The 20,179-nt window shown below is 42.8% G+C and overlaps 1 protein-coding gene across 2 annotated transcripts in view; it reads right to left on the bottom strand.

Moving 5' to 3' along the window:
- LOC126094502 (myogenesis-regulating glycosidase-like) overlaps positions 1 to 20,179 on the bottom strand; it is a 161,950-nt gene that overhangs the window by 99,419 nt on the left and 42,352 nt on the right. Inside the window, exon 1 of one of the 2 annotated variants that reach the window (XM_049908914.1) lies at positions 2,410 to 2,660. The exons of the other annotated variant lie outside the window; for it this stretch is intronic. Coding sequence (XP_049764871.1) covers positions 2,410 to 2,425 — 16 coding nt within the window. The 5' untranslated portion in view covers positions 2,426 to 2,660. Of the gene's footprint in view, positions 1 to 2,409; positions 2,661 to 20,179 lie in introns of those variants that run through there. 2 annotated transcript variants of the gene reach the window in all.

Here is a 20,179-nt window from a genome sequence, read left to right as displayed (position 1 = left end):
TTGGGGTGGCAGTCACTGAAACAAAGGCGGGTTTCTTTGCAGCGACATCTATTTAGGAAGTTTCAATCGCCAACTTTCTTTTCCGAATGCAAAAATATCTTGTTGACACCCACATACGTAGGAAGAAATGATCGTCATAATAAAATAAGAGAATTCAGAGCTCTAACGGAAAGATTTAGGTGTTCCTTTTTCCCACGCGCCATTCGAGAGTGGAATGGTAGACAAGTAGTATGAAAATGGTTCGATGAACCCTCTGCCAGGCACTTAAGTGTGAATTGCAGAGTAACCATGTAGATGTAGATGTAGATATCTAAAAATTCATCTATTGAGTAGAAGGTGTTGTCATTCAAAAATTCTTCTAATCTGTTTTTGAATATTGGTTGGCTACCTGTCGGACTCTTAGTGCTATTTGGGAAATGAGCAAAGATTTCTGTGGCAGCACAATTCAGCCCTTTCTCTGTCAACTTCACATTTAACCCAGAATATTGGAGGTCACCCTTTCTTCTATTGTAGTAGCTATGTACTTCACTGTTATTTTTGAATTCTGATGGGTTATAAATAACAAATTTCGTAAGTGAATACATGTAATGCGAAGGTAATGTGAATATATTGAGTTCCTTAAATAACTGTCTCCAAGGTGACCTTGGGTCGGCTCCAGCTATTATTCTGATTACACGCTTTCGTGGAATGAACACTTTTTCTCTTAATCATCAATTACCCCAAAATATGATGCCATATGAAAGCATTAAATGAAAATAGATATAGTAGACTAATTTGCTGATATGTTCAAAACCACTTATCAGTGATGTGAATGCCTGTAACAGGAAAACGTGATGCAGAAGCCATAAAACCTGGAATATGGAACAACAGGAGAAAGTCATTTGGTGGATGAGTATTGTTTTACACTGTTGCCACCTTCTGGCATCCCAAGAGTGAAACATGGTGGGGTTTACGCAATGATTTTCGAATCTGTATTATGGTACTGCGTGGGACCCATGGTTGCTCTGCGAAGTCGCATTACTGCCAAAGTTTATGCGACCATTTGGCTAATTAGATGCACGCCGTGGTACAATGTTTGTTCCTCAACGGTGATACTGTGTTCAAAGGGGAAGGAGCCGCTGTTCAAACAGCTCGCATAGTCGAGAATCGGTTTTGCGAACACGTGGATGAATTGTTGCTTACCTCGGTCACGACACTCACCGGATCCCAATCTTTTGACCTATTGTGTCTACTTCGAGTGAACGCCTTGTGTTTGTTATCGACCTTCTTCATGGTTATCTGGACTGTTTTACACGAAATATTGTAAAATATTCCCTGTATTTATCCATTTCGAGACGATTGGAAGCCGATTAGAATGTCAGCGGTTTTCCTACACCCTTTCAGGTGTGGTAATGTGATTTGATGGTTCTATTATTTTTTTGTCTACCCCCTGTATAAAGACTATTACGGGAGTAGTCGAATTTTGCGTCGTCCTATTATGAAGACTCAAATCAGAAGCAAAACGACTTCAGAAAACGAGAAAATCTCACTTCCGTTAAACAACCGCCAGTCGATGGACTTGCACCAGAGGTTTAATGTATCTTCACAGCGATAAATTATCTGTATTCGATTCATTAGTTGAGTCAATATTACGTAAATTTAAATTTCAAATAATGATGGATGCTATTTCACGTCCTGCTGCATATTAGGCAGTCGGCAACTGCTCGAAGTTTGCGTAATTGTAGTTCCTTCACCTACGGCTAGAAGCGAACGCCACTCCGCGTACTAGGTGCTCGTTTTCCGGGACAGGCAGCCAACTCCCAAATGTCAACGCGCATGTGTGCTGCCAGTTCCACTTGTCTCCGCCAGATGACAGAGCCACAGCGGCTGCTTTGTGCTGCCGCCACAAGCCGATCGAGGAACTACCACAGCCGCGTAACAGCAGCAGACGCAGACGCCACCGTTCTACTTTTAAAACTTCGTACATTCTTCCGACATGCTGAAGATTCAGTAGCACACAATTAATTTTAGTTTGTAAGTCTTTCTCCCTCTGTAAGCTTGCTTTAAGAGTAATCGTCTTTCATCTAAAAATTTGGTCTCCAAGTTGTTATCTTTATTTACGTGCCATATAAACCTTACAACATGCGTTTTATGCGTTAGATTTCGCGAAAATATTTTGCTCTGGAAATAAACAGAACCTACACCGCTTTTTCTGTTACCATGAATGCTGTTTTACTCTGCTTGATATTCTAAGAACTGCGAGACGCGCCACACATACGAGACAGTAGCGTATTATTTGTTGACGTACTTCTGCCTGCACACAATGTTACGAGCTTTCAATCCCTCCGATGTTACAAACATGCAGTGTTAGTTCATAAAGTCTCCTAGGAATTATTAGTGTTATTTATGTACCACAGCATGTAAACTTACTTGAACAGCTCCACATACAGCACTGCAGCAAGTTCTCTGACAGTCACCAGAAAAACACTTCAAGCTCGAAACTTTGCACGCAGAATTGGCATTTATTAGTAGATCATTGTGTTAACTCACTCCTGTGGCTATTAATCACGCACGTGATGGGTTTTTACCGCGAAAATCTGCAATTAATTCGCTGTACTACGAGAGAGCACTCACTGCACGTCTGCACGGTTCCGCTGGAAGAGCGGGACCTTGATTGTGAAAAGCGTTACATGGTAGACGGAACCACGTTTTTTGTTAGCCCAGGTCGAAGGTCGTGTGCGGATACGACGTCATCCAGTAGAACGCCTGTTAGAAACATGCACCGAGCCACAAATGTTAAGACGGTGGACACAGTGTTATGATCCTGGAGAGCTTCACCTGGACTTACGAGGGGTAATGGTAGTAACCTAAGGTGCTGTGACTCTTCATACGGTCTTGCACGAATTAGCTAACTGACGTTAGGAATGGCTGCTGCAAAAACCCACTTCTCTCTGACTGTCTCAGTAATAAACGAACTGAAATCGGGGTAATGTACGGAGACGAACCTAGGCCTTCCCCACTGAAGCACATGTCGTGGTCTGTACTAGCATTCAGTGCATCTTGAGTAATTTGACTAGAATGGGCGTCTGGTGGTCATGTCAGGAGCAGCTGTTCTAATGAATTATGCGACTAAAGTCTCACAATTTTAACTTCTGGAATGCAAAAATACATTCCCCCACATACTTTCAGTAACCATGCATGATGAGAACAATTACGAAAGAAATGTTTCCAGGCCGAAATTTAAAGCAGCAAACGATGCAGCTGAGTCGTTTCATTCTTGGGAGCTCAAACCAGCATGCTCAGGTAAGAAAGAGTCATAGCTTTCTGGTAATCTGTAGTCTAGAATACTATCGAGACCTAAATACTTATTTGTTACATTAAAAATCAATACACTTGTACAAGAAGAAAAATTGAAACAGCTCACCAAAATCCTTGATGAATAGAACTCATTAATTTTACATCTACAAGAAACAAAATTCAAAGACGTAAACTTTATGAAACTCGAGAATTGTAGTATTTATAAATGCCAAGTGGAAAACTTATAACGAAAGGCGACAGCTTTCGGTATGAACAACCGAATTATTCATACTGTGCAGAAATTTGCATCTACGAAAGGATTTCCGCTGCTAATGATGAGGCGTGTGAATCAAACACACACATTAATTGCTGCTCGTACAGTAAGAAAGTAAAAGATTTCTGGGAACTACTAGAATCGGGAGTGCCACAATATTTCAGATCATAATACTAAAATTGTAGGGGAAGACTTAGGCACACAAATTTGCGAAGAGAAATATTTTAACCAAATTACTGTGGACTTTTCAGCACAAACGAACAAATGGAAGTCGCATAGTATATACAGAACTGTGCCTACCCTGCTAAAAGAAACTGATGTCTACAAATTACAAGTGGTTGCCCCGGAAACAGAAATCCCTGAAATCGCCAGACTGGGGTATTCCAAATAGGCCATGTGGCGATATCAACGTAAAATCAGAAAATCATTATGAATATGAAGGATGAAATAGCGATAAACATCGAAACAGCCCACAATTTGACATGTGTCAAGCTAAAGTTTATGTCTCCAAATCGGTTAAACATTATGAAAAAAGGATAGAAAGATTCTGTTTAGAAAATATAACAACGAATAAAGAACTTCACTTGCAACTCTGACACATAGTTGCCCGAACGTGGGAAGAAACGGAGGTCAGAACGATTACAATTGCTGAAGAAACAGCTGTGACAAGGAGAAGCGCGGATGGCGGGAATCTCAGACAAAATGGAAGAAGGCAGGACAAGATTGGTATCGAACAAGAAAGAAAACTCGTTTTCACAATTCAGGATGTGACGAGAAATAAGAGGACGACAGCTCCAAAAGCATTGCAGAACAGAATGTTGCACTAGTGATAGGTGACAGCACCGAAACAACACCGAGGGACTTCCAGGAACAGGCAACTGCAGGCCGAACTGGGATTCCATACATATGTACCTACATAAATTAACACTTGTTCCGTAGATCATGAATACATTTCGTAGTGATGTGGAACGTGACACTTTAGCATAAGCCTTCTTTACACAAAATAATTAAATTTTGTTAACTTATCTTATATACTTATTCATATTTTTACGGTTACTACTAGTGCACCAGTGGCAAGAAGAGTCAATACCGTCAGTGCGTGATTGCAATGGAAATGTTACGGATGATGGTACCACTAAAGCGGAGTTACTAAATACAGTTTTCCGTAATTCCTTCAAGGAAGAAGCCGAAGTAAATAGTCCAGAAATCGAAACCAGAACAGCAAAGATGTAATATAGATCAATTATGTCAAAAAGAAAAATATTTTCAGAAAATGAATTTTATCCATAGTGAACTTCGTGACTGTTCCTTTATAGGGTATAGAAAAATTTCCGCTATCAGACACAATAAAAGGTTATTTATTTGTCATACGACCGGTTTCGGGCTTGCGCCCATCTTCAGGTGTTTATACACTCATGTACATGTTTATATGCTTTAGGTCACTGTATAAATACAAAAAAATTATTTACTGGTGACTAAACAGATTCAAGTGCGACAATTGTAAGTGGCAAGGCAGCATTTGTCGGAAATATACCTTTACATACATAAAAATCTGTACTTACGCAATAATGCTTCATTTTTATGTAAGTACAGATATACAGGGTGAGTCACCTAACGTTACCGCTGGATATATTTCGTAAGTCACATCAAATACTGACGAATCGATTTCACAGACCGAACGTGAGGAGAGGGGCTAGTGTAATTGGTTAATACAAACCATTTAAAAATGTACGGAAGTATGTTTTTTAACACAAACCTACGTTTTTTTAAATGGAACCCCGTTAGTTTTGTTAGCACATCTGAACATATAAACAAGTACATAATCAGTGCCGTTTGTTGCATTGTAAGATGTTAATTACATCCGGAGATATTGTAACCTAAAGTTGACGCTTGAGTACCACTCCTCCGCTGTTCGATCGTGTGTATCGGAGAGCACCGAATTACGTAGGGATCCAAAGGGAACGGTGATGGACCTTAGGTACAGAAGAGACTGGAACAGCACATTATGTCCACATGCTAACACCTTTTTATTGGTCTTTTTCACTGACGCATATGTACATTACCATGAGGGGTAAGGTACACCTTCGACGGGCGTTTCATAGGACGAAGAGGACGCATAAATTGGCCAGCCCTTTCTCCTGATCTTACACCTCTGGACTTATTTCTGTGGGGTACGTTAAAGGAGAATGTGTACCGTGATGTGCCTACAACCCCAGATGATATGAAACAACGTATTGTGGCAGCCTGCGGCGACATTACACCAGATGTACTGCGGCGTGTACGACATTCATTACACCAGAGATTGCAATTGTGTGCAGCAAACGATGGCCACCACATTGAACATCTATTGGCCTGACATGTCGGGACACACTCTATTCCACGTGTGTACGTGTACCTCACCCCTCATGGTAATGTACATGTGCGTCAGTGAAAAAGACCAATAAAAAGGTGTTAGCATGTGGACGTAATGTGCTGTTCCAGTCTCTTCTGTCTCTAAGGTCCATCACCGTTCCCTTTGGATCCCTACGTAACTCGGTGCTCTCCGGTACACACGATCGAACAGCAGAGGAGTGGTACTCAAGCGTCAACTTTAGGTTACAATATCTCCGGATGTAATTAACATCTTACAATGCAACAAACGGCACTGATTACGTATTTGTTTATATGTTCAGATGTGCTAACAAAACTAACGGTGTTCCATTCAAAAAAACTTAGCTTTATGTTAAAAAACATACTTCCGTGCATTTTCTTTGAGGTTTGTATTAACCAAATACACTAGCCCCTCTCCTCACGTTCGGTCTGTGGAATCGATTCGTCAGTATTTGATGTGGTTTACGAAATATATCCAGCGGTAATGTTAGGTGACTCACCCTGTATATTTTCGACAAACGCTGCCTTGCCACTTACAGTTGTCCCACTTGTATCTGTTTAGTCACCAGCAAATAATGTTTTTGTATTTATACAGTGATCTACAGCATATAAACATGTACATAAATGTATAAACACCTGAAGATGGACGCAAGCCCGAAACCGGTCATGTGACAAATAAATAAGTTTTTACTGTGACTGGTAGCGGACATTTTTCTTCCCTCTATTTTCAGAAAAAAATTACTTTTCCATAGAGTGTACAAATAGGTATTACCTCTGCAGGTATGACCCCTCAAATATTTTTTTTTCGAAAAGAAAACTGAAAACTATCATTATCCAACGAAATAAGTAAATTATTAGCTAAATATTTCGAGACGTACTAAACTGAGACGAATCAAAAGAGAGACTTCACATCTCAACTGCTGAACTTTCCAGAACGAAAGACACTAGACAAGAAGGAACCTACAGAAATCATTCAAGATACGGAAAACAACAAAACAGCAAGTGAAGATGGAACTGTTGCACTATTATGGAAACTGGGTCATGGAAATCTATTGTAAACGAAGAATGCGGAATATATGGCTTAGAGAAGAATTAACAGATGATTGAAAGAGCACATTAATTCATACTTTACATACTTATAAAAGGAAGGACATAAAACGGATGCCAACAACTATAGATAAATATCATTGTTACCAGTCAGTAGGCTAGAGAAGCAGGTAGACAAAAAGATCAGGGAGTATCAAGGTGTATTTCGGATGGGAAGGTCGTATGTGGAGAAGATCCTATGTCGTAAGCTTATAATACAAAAGAGAGTAACAGATGCATGCCCTACGCGGCAGGGTTTGTGGGCTTTAAAAAGACACACAATTCAGTTGACACATTATCTCTGTTTGAAATACTGGAAGAGTTTTCTGTGAATGATAAACCAACAAATACAATTCAGCAAACACGAGTACTAAATTTATCTTTAGGAGAGATGTGTAAAGCCTTTGAGGTGCGAGTAAATGCTAGACAAGGACACTGTCTATCTCCTATTTTACTCTACTGTGTCCTTGAATATTGGATTTCCATAGAGATAATAAGATTTGAGAAATCTGAAAAGTGTTTATTTAACTTTCACTGATAGTGTCGCAATATGATTAGGAGACATAGCAATTAAGACAAGTCAACATTTAGAAAAGAACTGCAGAAAAAAAGGAAAATCTTAATATATCTTCCGAGAAAACGGAATATATGAGAAATATAAAAGGTGCTCCACATTTCATGAACACACATGCGGAAAAATTAAAGAGGGTCAATAAATATCTGTGTCTCTGAGGTACGGTAAGACGGCGAAATATCGGACACAGGAGTAATTTCGGACGGGAACAGCGTATTTCTGTTCTTACGTTAGTATCACTGAATGCAAGGTTCTATTTCACGCCCGCGTTTTGCCGTTTACATATTACGTATTGTCGAGCATATACGAACACACACTGTTGCGGTTGGAAGTTGAAACAGTGATGTGTAGCAGATTACAGTGCAGTGCACAATAATTGCTAGTTATTTTTCTGCAAATATTTTCGTCATTGTATAGTACAAGAAGAGAAAAAATTAGTAAGCTTAATTTGCTTATAGTTTACTTACATAAATGTTATGAAGGAAGTGTGAATACGGTTTGTCTCCACATCTCACATTCGCTAATGACTAGTGAACTATTTACGGATAACTACACACGATGGATTAATTTCGGACAATGCCGTGTACTTACAAAAGGGGACTTGGTGCTCTTCCCAGGCCCAATTATGATCCTGAAATACATTGAAAAGGCGGTTGCTGCTGTAAGTAAGATCAGGAAAACTCTTGTACACAAAGTCGTCAAGCAAATTTAATGTACCACGTTCAGCATTAGAGAATAAAGTTAATAATACAAACACTCTAGTGATTGGAAGGCCTACTGTCTTAAATACCATTGAAGAGACTACAGTTCGTATTTTAAGGGTTGCACGTTTGTGTTTTCATTTTACCTCTAATGATGTTAGGTACATAGTGAAAGGGTATCTTGATAAATAGGGACGAAGGTGAAAACGCCTTCCTTGTAACATGTCAGGGGTTTAGTGGTCGCTTTCATTCATACAGCGTCACTCTGCCGCATTAAGCGTCCGCTCTTCTGAGAACATTAAAAGGCAATGTGCTTAAGTGAGTTGTGAGACAGTGAAATCATATTTCCAGAATGTTGTTGAAAAAACGGAACATATCGATCGCAAAAATGTAATCAATTATGACGAGACCAATCTGTGTGACGACCCTGAGAGGAATCGTGTGATAGAAGGGGAACAAAACAGCCTGAAAGTATCTTAGAATCTTCTATGAATAGCATTTCAGTAATGACGGCTGCCACTGTGGACGGAAAACTATTACCTCCCTATGTGGTCTATAAATTGGAGCGTTTGCGGGACACCTAACAAGGAAGAGGTGCCAAAGGAATCCGCTACAACCGCAATAAAAGTGAATGGATGGATCAGTCTACATTTGAAGACTGATGTATTACTATTGCACTGTCTTACCTGAAGTCAATGGAGCGGGAGAAAATTATGATAGCAGACAACCTTTCAAGTCACATTTCGCTGCGAGTAATTGATGAATGTGCCCATATCTTGCAGCCATTAGATCAAGGTTTCTTCAGACCTTTACAAGCTGCTGGGCGTCCAGTACTTGCGCAATGGAAGATAAGCTCCCGTGCGCCAATATCGGAAGATGCTTTCCTCTCACTTATGAAGGAAACACTTAAAAAAGTGTCAAAAACTGAAGAAGACAATATAAGAAGTGAATTCCCTGCAGTGAGATTAATTCCATTTGAAAGGGTCCTCAAAAAACTGTCTGATGGAGATAGTACTCAAAACAATACTTTAGAGTCCTGGTCTTCGAGCTTTGAAAATATGCTTCAGAATGTTCGCTACCGAATGAAAAATAACACAAAGTGTCCAACGAAAGCGAAAATTAGCTGTTGTGCCAGGAAAATCCATTTTAGGCATCGATGTGAGAAAGAGAGATAACGCTGATCCAGTGTCTGAATTGCTTGTGAATAATGATGCAGCACCCACTGATGACCAAAGCAGCAGAGCAGAGGAAGCAGTTCTGTAAGTGGAGGCTTTCTTCCTTGTGGATTATTTACACACGATAGGGGGGTAACAGCGAAATAGGCAGTTTGTCGGAATTGAAACAGAAGTTGGAGAAAAGAAGTGTCAGTCAGATTGCCGAGTTTATATCGAGGCAGTGAATCTTTTATTTTTCCTGCCATTCCAGACGCTGATACTGTAGACAAAGGCGAAATTGTAAGATTGTTGTTGACTCCAGGAGAGGAAAAGAGGAAGTTTTCTTTCGCTGAGAACGTATCGTAGATTATTGTTGATTTGTTGTATGAGTAGATTGTCTTTATTAATGAAATATTTTGTAAATATATCTGTGAAAGTTTTCTAAATGTGTGTCAAATGTTTACTGAAGATGTGTAGAATATCTTGTACCCATCTGTAAAAAATATTTAATACCTGTAAAAAAATTTACATCTGTAAAAAATATCTTAACAAAGGAAGTGTTCAGGCGTCTCGGAGTGAACCAAAGCTTTGTTGTTCGGACATGGAGGAGATACAGAGAGACAGGAACTATCGATGACATGCCTCGCTCAGGCCGCCCAAGGGCTACTACTGCAGTGGATGACCCCTACCTACGGATTATGACTCGGAGAAACACTGACAGCAACGCCACCATGTTGAATAATACATTTCGTGCAGCCATAGGACGTGTAACTGCACATGCCAAACATCGCTGTTTGGTGTTCATTTCCTTGTAAGAGGAATTTTCTTCTGCTGATGCTCATTTTATAGGACAGATGCGAGCATCGTATAATTTCTGAACAGTAATGTGAGCAGTGGGTGCTATACACCTCGAGAAAGCTACACTCCTGGAAATTGAAATAAGAACACCGTGAATTCATTGTCCCAGGAAGGGTAAACTATATTGACACGTTCCTGGGGTGACATCACATGATCACACTGACAGAACCACAGGCACATAGACACAGGCAACAGAGCATGCACAATGTCGGCACTAGTACAGTGTATATCCACCTTTCGCAGCAATGCAGGCTGCTATTCTCCCATGGAGACGATCGTAGAGATGCTGGATGTAGTCCTGTGGAACGGCTTGCCATGCCATTTCCACCTGGCGCCTCAGTTGGACCAGCGTTCGTGCTGGACGTGCAGACCGCGTGAGACGACGCTTCATCCAGTCCCAAACATGCTCAATGGGGGACAGATCCGGAGATCTTGCTGGCCAGGGTAGTTGACTTACACCTTCTAGAGCACGTTGGGTGGCACGGGATACATGCGGACGTGCATTGTCCTGTTGGAACAGCAAGTTCCCTTGCCGGTCTAGGAATTGTAGAACGATGGGTTCGATGACGGTTTGGATGTACCGTGCACTATTCAGTGTCCCCTAGACGATCACCAGTGGTGTACGGCCAGTGTAGGAGATCGCTCCCCACACCATGATGCCGGGTGTTGGCCCTGTGTGCCTCGGTCGTATGCAGTCCTGATTGTGGCGCTCACCTGCACGGCGCCAAACACGCATACGACCATCATTGGCACCAAGGCAGAAGCGACTCTCATCGCTGAAGACGACACGTCTCCATTCGTCCCTCCATTCACGCCTGTCGCGACACCACTGGAGGCGGGCTGCACGATGTTGGGGCGTGAGCGGAAGACGGCCTAACGGTGTGCGGGACCGTAGCCCAGCTTCATGGAGACGGTTGCGAATGGTCCTCGCCGATACCCCAGGAGCAACAGTGTCCCTAATTTGCTGGGAAGTGGCGGTGCGGTCCCCTACGGCACTGCGTAGGATCCTACGGTCTTGGTGTGCATCCGTGCGTCGCTGCGGTCCGGTCCCAGGTCGACGGGCACGTGCACCTTCCGCCGACCACTGGCGACAACATCGATGTACTGTGGAGACCTCACGCCCCACGTGTTGAGCAATTCGGCGGTACGTCCACCCGGCCTCCCGCATGCCCACTATACGCCCTCGCTCAAAGTCCGTCAACTGCACATACGGTTCACGTCCACGCTGTCGCGGCATGCTACCAGTGTTAAAGACTGCGTTGAGCTCCGTATGCCACGGCAAACTGGCTGACACTGACGGCGGCTGTGCACAAATGCTGCGCAGCTAGCGCCATTCGACGGCCAACACCGCGGTTCCTGGTGTGTCCGCTGTGCCGTGCGTGTGATCATTGCTTGTACAGCCCTCTAGCAGTGTCCGGAGCAAGTATGGTGGGTCTGACACACCGGTGTCAATGTGTTCTTTTTTCCATTTCCAGGAGTGTATATTGTGCATGTCTGACAAAGGCAATACGCATTTCTTTGGTGCAGAAGGAGGTAGTTTTATCATCTTAAAGTCTGCCACTGTGGTGAGTGGGATAGAAAATAGCAGGGTCGAAGTATGTCAGATGTCCGATATACATGTCCAGCATTAGAGTACTAAGAGCATTGCACTCCAAATGACTAATATTTCGGCAGCCACATGGCTTTATCATTGTAGGGTGCTGAAGTGCCGAACCGTGTCGCATTAGGAGAGCATGTGTTTATGTTCTATGATCATTTTCTCTCATACTAATACCTTCCTGTACTGGCCCCAGGCACTAGAAAAATACTTCAGAATGAATAGCATAATTGATTCATGTAAAACGCTTTAAACTCCATTCTTATGGAACTTCACCATGCATAAACCACATGTTTCTTCTTAGCTGCCTGTTACGTCATCACAACACTTACAGATCTACTGTACACCGATAAGGGGTGCTAACTACCTCGACATGCTCGCATCTGGAGAGATATTATGCTCTCAAATGGGTGCCGTCAGTAAGACTGAAGTAGAACAGTCTTCACTGAACAGTTATGGACTCATCTCGTTCTGTTCCTTCATGAACCGTGGACCGTAGTGGGTATGGTACCCTCATACTTCTAGTCAGCTGCAAATTAAATTATGACTGTTGTAGGAACTGTTGGTCAAAGACAATGTGGGGAGATTTTGCAATCTCCAACTTCATCCTAAGAATGCGAGAATGCTCTGTGTCTCTCATCCACATAGGAATAGATGAGCAATCGTAAATGTAAAATACGCACTATGATCGAAGGGCTAGAAATATTTAGATAACCAAATTGCATCGGTGTAGGATGCTGTCTTGTATACATTGATGAATATGTTTGAGAATTAACCATAAATGAACTTACTGCAGAGTCATCTATCTACATTCGATATCTAGTTTATGGTACATGCATAGTACTGGAGTGGTGGATTAGCGATGATGCAGAAATTGGGAAGCATGCTGCCATGTCATTGATTGCCATTGAAATTACAGAAAAATTGGTAAAACTGCTATAACTGATCACACTAGCAACTGTGAAACTTATTAAGGTACATTGTTCCATATGGACGAGGTCTTTTCCCTCCATGCATCCACTAGTACACTTTTATTACCACGTAATGTTTGACTGATACCACTTTTTAGAAATGGAGAGAGTCTTGATTTGATTTTATCAAGGAAGCAAAAACAATATCACTGGTCAAGCCCGCTGCCGCCCGCACCGAAACAGAGTTTATTGTTTGGTATCGTTCCCTGTCTCTCTAGTAAAGCCAACCAATGCCGTTGAACAGTGCAAAGAGAGCCTTTACGAGTGCTTTGTTAGACACAATTTCTTCAGGTCTGATTGATCCGAATATTGTGTCTTTTAATCTGCAATTCCTCGCATTCTAAGATCAAATGCGATGCGGTTTCCTTGCCCATACCACACATCCTACATTTGGGGTCTTCTTCTATTATCCCCATAGTATGTAGGTCCTTTTTGAAATTCCCATGGCCTGTCAATAGTCTAATCATGAGTTTCATTTCTCCCCTGTTCAGGCCCAGGACTGAGTGACTTCTCTTAGAACATGACTTCGGCATCAGTACTTTGTTTTTGCTTTAGGACCTTAGCCCAATATTCTACGTGCTGTCTCCTTGTCCAGTCTCCTATTTTTATTTTGATCATTGCCTTGGTGATTCTCAGGACAGGTTCCGGTCAATAAATGATATCATCGCCCCTACCTGGCCAACATATCGGCTTGCTCATTACCACTAATCCCTGAGTGACCAGGGACCCACAATAGGATTAGCGTATTGCTTTCCCATATCTCTAGAAGGACTTTGTGGCATTCTGTCGCGATCTATGATCTTCTTGCAGAGGCTGCCAGTGCTTTCAGGGCTACTTGGCTGTCTGGAAAAATGAAAATACTATGACCTCTATAGCACCTCCGCAAATTCTCCTCCACACACACACTGATAGCAGATATTTCTGCTTAAAACAGAGTGTCAATCTTCCCTAGAGAGACTGCACTCCGTGTACTCCAGTCCCAACAACTTGGTCTGTTTACGAACCGTCAGTGAACCAGGCTATATCCCCAGTACGGTGTGAAAATTTGTTCTCAGATAGCTCTCAGCTTCCAATTACTACATTGAAAGACTTGTTGAAACAGCTGGGAGTTACTTTATAGTCGGCCGGCATTTTCCCAATCATTCCTGTGTCTACCTCACTCAGTATTTTCGTGTGAGATCCTGGAAACCCCGTGAGTTCCAGCTTTTGCCAGTCTTTAACCTGTGTGCTCCTGCTGCTGCCTCCATCTTTACCCACAGGTGTAATGGAGACGTGGCGATCATGGTTCCCAACCTAACAGTGAGTGTACTGCTAATTCCGCCTGTAATGACTAAGCAGGCCAATCTCTGCACCTCAACAAGCTCCTTAGCAGTTAGTTGCTGTTCTACCTTTTTCCACCACACTGTAGCCCCATAAGTTATCATAGTTCTCACTACCGTGGTGTACATCCAGTACCCAGTTTTTACCACTAGCTCTCCTAGTACGCATTAGTGTACCTTTCGCCTTGCAACAAGTACTCCTTAAATGAGGGGTCCACGATAGTTTCTCATCCAGGGTGAGCCCTAGATATTTCACTCTCCCCTTCACTGGTAGAGTTTCATTGAGAAGCTTGAGATTCCAGTATGTGTGTTGGATCTACTTCCTTGTAAATGGTACTACAACAGTCTTCTTAGGGCTGACCCCTAGATCCTGTTTCCTGCACAAATTCTGCACAATGTTCAATGCTCCTTGTGCCATAGCTGTGACTCTACTTCAAAATTTTCCATGTATTACAACGACAAGATCGTCTGCGTATCCCTGGCAAAAGCACTGTCTAGAGTTTTTTTATACAACGAGTTCATTCATGACAACGTTCAACAGTAGAGGGGACAGGACCCCTCCTCGTGGACAGCCTCTGGCGGTGTTGATTACCATTTCTTCTTGCATCGTGGTGGCTTCTACCTTTCCACCATTAAGCATGGTTCTAATCCACCTGCAAATGGTGGTCTCCAAGCCATGCACCTCCGTTGGCTTAACCATGGATTCGAAGGTTGTGTTGTGAAAAGCCCCTGCCATGTCCAAGAAGGTGCAGAGGTCTATTTCCTGAAAGTGTAGTATTTTCTCCACCTTTCCAATGAGTTGGTGGAGTGCAGTTTCACACAATTTTCCTGGTTGGTATGGATGTTGGTTTCTGTGTAGAGGGACCCTAGTTAACCACCTCTCCCTAACATGTTGACCAGTTTTTCTAATGTTTTAAGAAGAAAGGAGGACAAGCTGATTGGTCTCATATCTTTGGCCTTGGTATGATCAATTCTGCCTGGCTTTGGAATGAAGCCAACCTTCATGGCCCTCCAGACGTTAGGAATGATTCCTGCTGCTAGTCTAATCCTAAATAACCTACGTAGGAAACTTATTAAGTTCCCTCCTGCTTGCTGCAGGAGCGATGGAACAATTAAATCTGGGCCAGGTGACTTGAATGTTTGGAATATTCCCACTGCCCATTTGATTTTACTATGGTCAGTACATTCTCTGGCAGATTCCCAGTTCTCCCTTCGAATACATCAAAGCCGATATCTCGCAGGGATCTCGTCCTGGTGTATCTTGTCTGTCAGAGTACATCGAGGAAAATGAGTCTTGAGGAGTAGTTCCAGCATTTCATGTGGTGTCCTTGTGTAATCCCCATCCTCTTTCCTTAAAGTTCCTCCTGGGTTAGTTGGTATCCTAGTGAGGATTTTGTGAAGCCTGGCCTGAACAGCGATACCCTGAGGAGTCACAGAATACCTTCCAGGAAGCCTTCTTTGCTTGATTAATTGCAAGATTGTATTTGAGAAGGGCCTCCCAATATTCTGCCAATTGTTCTTTCCTTCTCACAACGTTAAACAGTCTTTGTACCTGTTTCCTCTGTGATTCCATGTTATTGGTCCACCAAGATACTTCCCTATTCGTGCACTTCTTGGTGATTGAGTAGTTGTCATGGTATGAGGTCATGATGGCAGAGGTCACTGCATCTGCTACCTCCTCAAACTCTACCGGATTCCTTATCGAAGTACTGATTCCGATAGGCTTGAGTCGAGGTCCTATACGCCTCCCAGTCGGTTTTCCTGGTATTCCTATAGGACATGCTCTAATGCCCATTTCAGCCTTAATATACATAAGGTCTGATAATGATAGCTCTAAAGCCACATGACTTTGTTTGACATAAATATCCATGAAAGTGGAACCGAACGTTATGTCAATTACCTCTTTCCTAAATGTAGGTTCCTTGCCCCTATTGAGGATCTCTAAGTTATTAGCTAGAAGAAATTCTAGAAGGTTCTCAACTCTACCGTTGGTGTCGGTGCTGCCCCACACTAAGTTGTGGGCATTAGCACCACCTACAACCAGTAGTTGATTACCCTGTTGTGCACAGACTTCTGGCAGTCACTTCACCTCATGAGGAGGAGGAGCACAGTCCTCGTAAGGAAGGTATATCGAGGCCATTACAAACTCCCTCGTGATATCTTCCTCATGTTGCCACATCCTGATGGTCTATAAGTCCCCAGAACAAAAGTCCGCCATCAGCATGAAAGGGACTCAATTTTTTACATAAATGCACATTCTGGAGTTTCTTATATTTCTAGCATAAACCAGCTTACCTCTGATGCTGCTGAGGCCCAATACAACCCCTTTATATAAATAGGGTTCCTGAATCAGGGCCACATCCCATTCTTGTCTTCCCAGAAGACGACTTAGGGAAGTTGTGGCCACTTTACTGCGTTGCGGAATTATCTGCAGCTCATTCAGACTCCGTCTTGCCGCCAATGTCGCTTCTGATAACTTTGATTACCCTGACGGCAACCTGCGAGAACCCCAAGAATAGTCTCAGGTCCTGTTCCCACATTGCCTTCAGGGACTTCTCTCCGACTTCCATCACTAGTGTGGCCATTAGGTGCAACCTTCTGGTTGAATACCGTGCAAATCTCTGTCGAGACATTCGGGTTTTGAGACCCTATTTTCTCAATCTCTCTGGAGAGGTATCCTTAAGGAGGTTTGTCACATGGATTAATATCTTTGTGGTCTTGAAGAGACCAGCCGCTGTCTTTACCAGCAGCTTCATATCCCACATGGTGAAATTACGGGCACCTATTTTCCTTAAGCCAGTCCACTGTACCCAACCCCCTCACAGACAAAGATAAGAGCACTGTGATCCAGATAGACCCTCCTGAATTTTGGTCCTGGACCAGTGTCGCTCCCAATCTTCTCAAAGAGAGCCATTTGCATATGTTCGTCCCTCTGTGAGATGATCTTGATCAGTGGATAGCCTTGCTGGATAACTGCCATCCTAAAAACCGAGACTACACTACTGCAGGTCTGTTTCCGTATGTCTTGCCTCAGCTTTTTCTGGATTCGCTTATCCTGAGAAGCGAGAGTCTTGGATTCCTCCTTTGTTCGCTTACTGCCCTGCGACAATCTTTTCTTGGAGGACTTGGGCTCAAGCCCTTTCAGTTACCTTCACTCTTGTTTAGGAAGCCACTCTTTTCCTTCCTTTAGCTTTTGTTCTCTAAGAAGTTTCCTCCTCTGAGTCCCAGACAAGCCTCTGATCTTAATCTGGTCCAATTTCTTAACAACCATTGCAACTTCTTGAACAGATCTGTTCCCCTGTTCAGCTGAGGGGATGTTTTCCATCAGTTCCAACCAAGATGTTTTGGTGCCTGAGGTCTCAACTTGCCCCTCAGTATTGTTATTTTCTTTTGGGTCTATTCTGGTCCCACGAAAGTTGGGGGTCTAATCGGTCCACACCACGGAAACCCCAGGCAGTGCAAGGCTAAATACTCAGGTAGGTCGCCTGGTATCCCTGAGGCTCCGTTCACAACACATATCTCTATGTGCCACGCACCCCTCAGCAACAATCGCATCACACCTTGGGTTGGGTATTGAAGATTTGGGGAAGGACAAGGAATGGATGTGGGATGACGGTCGTTGTGGGACACAGTCTGGTCCATCAGCCAAGACCTTACCAGCCATAGGTTTTCACAGCCAGCGTAGACCTCAGCTTTACGTGAAAACATAAGACTACCCACCTACATCGACAGTGCTTTTTCAGGTTGGTGTACCCCAGAGAGGTGGAGAGAGTGTTGGTGGAAGCAAAACAGTCTGTGGATGACCAGCACTTAAACAGTGATCGCGTGCATGGCTGCAATATAATGCTCTTGGTCTCCTTGAAATGTAGCTTTAGACTTTTCTACATAGCTCCTGAGAACGATGAGATGAAATGTAGTGGTCATCACCTTTGGCCAGCTGCTTGGAAACGCTCCACAATCCTGAAAACTCTTCCATTTTGCACTTTTTGCAATGTCTTCCATATTTTTGTGATTAAGTGGCTCTAAGCACTATGGGACTTAACATCTGAGGTCATCAGTCCTCTAGACTTAGAACTACTTAAAGCTAACCAACCTAAGGACATCACACACATCCATGCCCGAGGCAGGATTCGAACCTGCGACCGTAGTAGCAGTGCGGTTCCGGACTGACGCGCCTAGAACCGCTCGGCCACAACGGCCGGCTTTGTGATTAAGAAACACCGTCTCTCTCTGTTATTTTAACCATGCTGTGTGTTGTGAGATCAGCATCGTTCAAATCCTGCGTTCTCTAGCTTCCTGTGAGACCAAACGGATCAAAATGATTTAGTATCGGTTTAGCACCTGACACAGACCTCGGAGTCATTGCGAGAAAACAAAATGTATGGTGGTCTGCAAAGCTGTAATCATACTCTGTGCGGATGTGTGACAGTGGGAAAGCAATGTATCAAACTACTTATGAAAGAACAACACAGGAACCCTGTCTTGTAGTCGATAGTCTGTGGGATATAATCCTCCTATAGTAGGGATGACTGGTCTGTGCAAGTGACTTCGATCACAGGCCACCTGCTACAATGGACCAATGCCTGTATAATTAATAGGATCGCCACATATGCTCGATGTGAACACACAGACGGTATTTGTTTTCGTTGTATCTGAAAAACGAGATGTGGTAACATCGACTTCTCTACTAGGTGACGTACTGTTTTAATAGTTTACAGTTTTTCTTTGCTGAATGGTACAAAATAACAATGATAGAGGAACTGTTTGTATGACAGAGGAATGCAGTCTGAAGAACACAGACACCTTTCAGACTGCAATACCTGTACAGAGTTTAGAAATTCACTGCAATGCAATAGCAAAATTCTAGTCCTTTTTCCAGTTCCCATATGATGTGGGATGTTCCTAATCTTCCTGATAGTGTCTTTTCTACTGCCTTGTTTTACAGGTGAAAGCTTCATTTGGCGCTGGCCTTAACAATTGTGCACGATTGGTGGACCTACCACAACATGTTCCCATTTCCACCGAGTGGTCAAAACACGGTCCTGACGCAGTAATTCAGCTCACTGTGTTTCTCCATGGGATGCATAAGATGGTAGACACAGCACTCTACGACTTCCGCTCAGTTTCTACGGAAACTGGGAGGATCATATGGAAAAGACTGTAGGGAGTGTGGGGCAGAGACTGAGAAATAGTTACAAGCTGAAGAGGGACTGTCTAAATTATCGTTGGAGTTTTGCTGTATGGGGTCCTTAGGAGATTGGTTCGAGAAAGATGACTCATTTCGAGATATGAAAGTACCATGCATATGATTCACCAGTGGCTGTAATCACTAAAAGACATTACCATAGGATCCAACACATATGGCTAAATGGATAGACTTGATTCCAGATCACAGATAGCATTTCTACCAGGAAGCTTAACATTTGTTTTTGAGTCATCAGTCTTCTGACTGATTTGATGTGACCTGCCACGAATTCCTCTCCTTTACCAACCTCTTCATCTCAGAGTAGCACTTGCAACCTATGTCCTCAATTACTTACTTGATGTTTTCCAGTCTCTTAACACTACGTAGTGAGAAGCAAAGTTCGCGCACTCGGGCTTCACAGCGTGACTCCTCAAATGCCAGCTATAAAAAAACATGTCACTCACAAAATTTCGTGTGGCTAGTACATCTGGCAGAAAAAGGACGTTGAAGAGTGGCAATCTGGCAACACTGTAAACACATGTACGGTAACTATCTCTGTCAGCACAGGTCAGTTTTGGATTAGCATGGAGGAGGTCGAGGGTTCGATCCTGTGTTGGGCCTCATGTTTTTTAAATTTTTTATTTGCTAATTTGATTCTGAGTTTTCATACTTTAATAAACACAGTTTCTTAGGTCACATGTATCCTAAATTTATAACATTTTGTAACGCTGAACATAACAAATACGTGGTTGGATAAATAAGAAATAGGTAGTTGAAACAAGTGACCTTTCATAGGACAGAATAACTACGAAAA

This window comes from Schistocerca cancellata, chromosome 8 (assembly GCF_023864275.1).
Source record: "Schistocerca cancellata isolate TAMUIC-IGC-003103 chromosome 8, iqSchCanc2.1, whole genome shotgun sequence".
Lineage (NCBI taxonomy): Eukaryota > Metazoa > Arthropoda > Insecta > Orthoptera > Acrididae > Schistocerca > Schistocerca cancellata.
The sequence above is the reverse complement of the archived record's forward strand: the minus strand, read 5'-3'. Positions and strand labels throughout refer to the sequence as shown.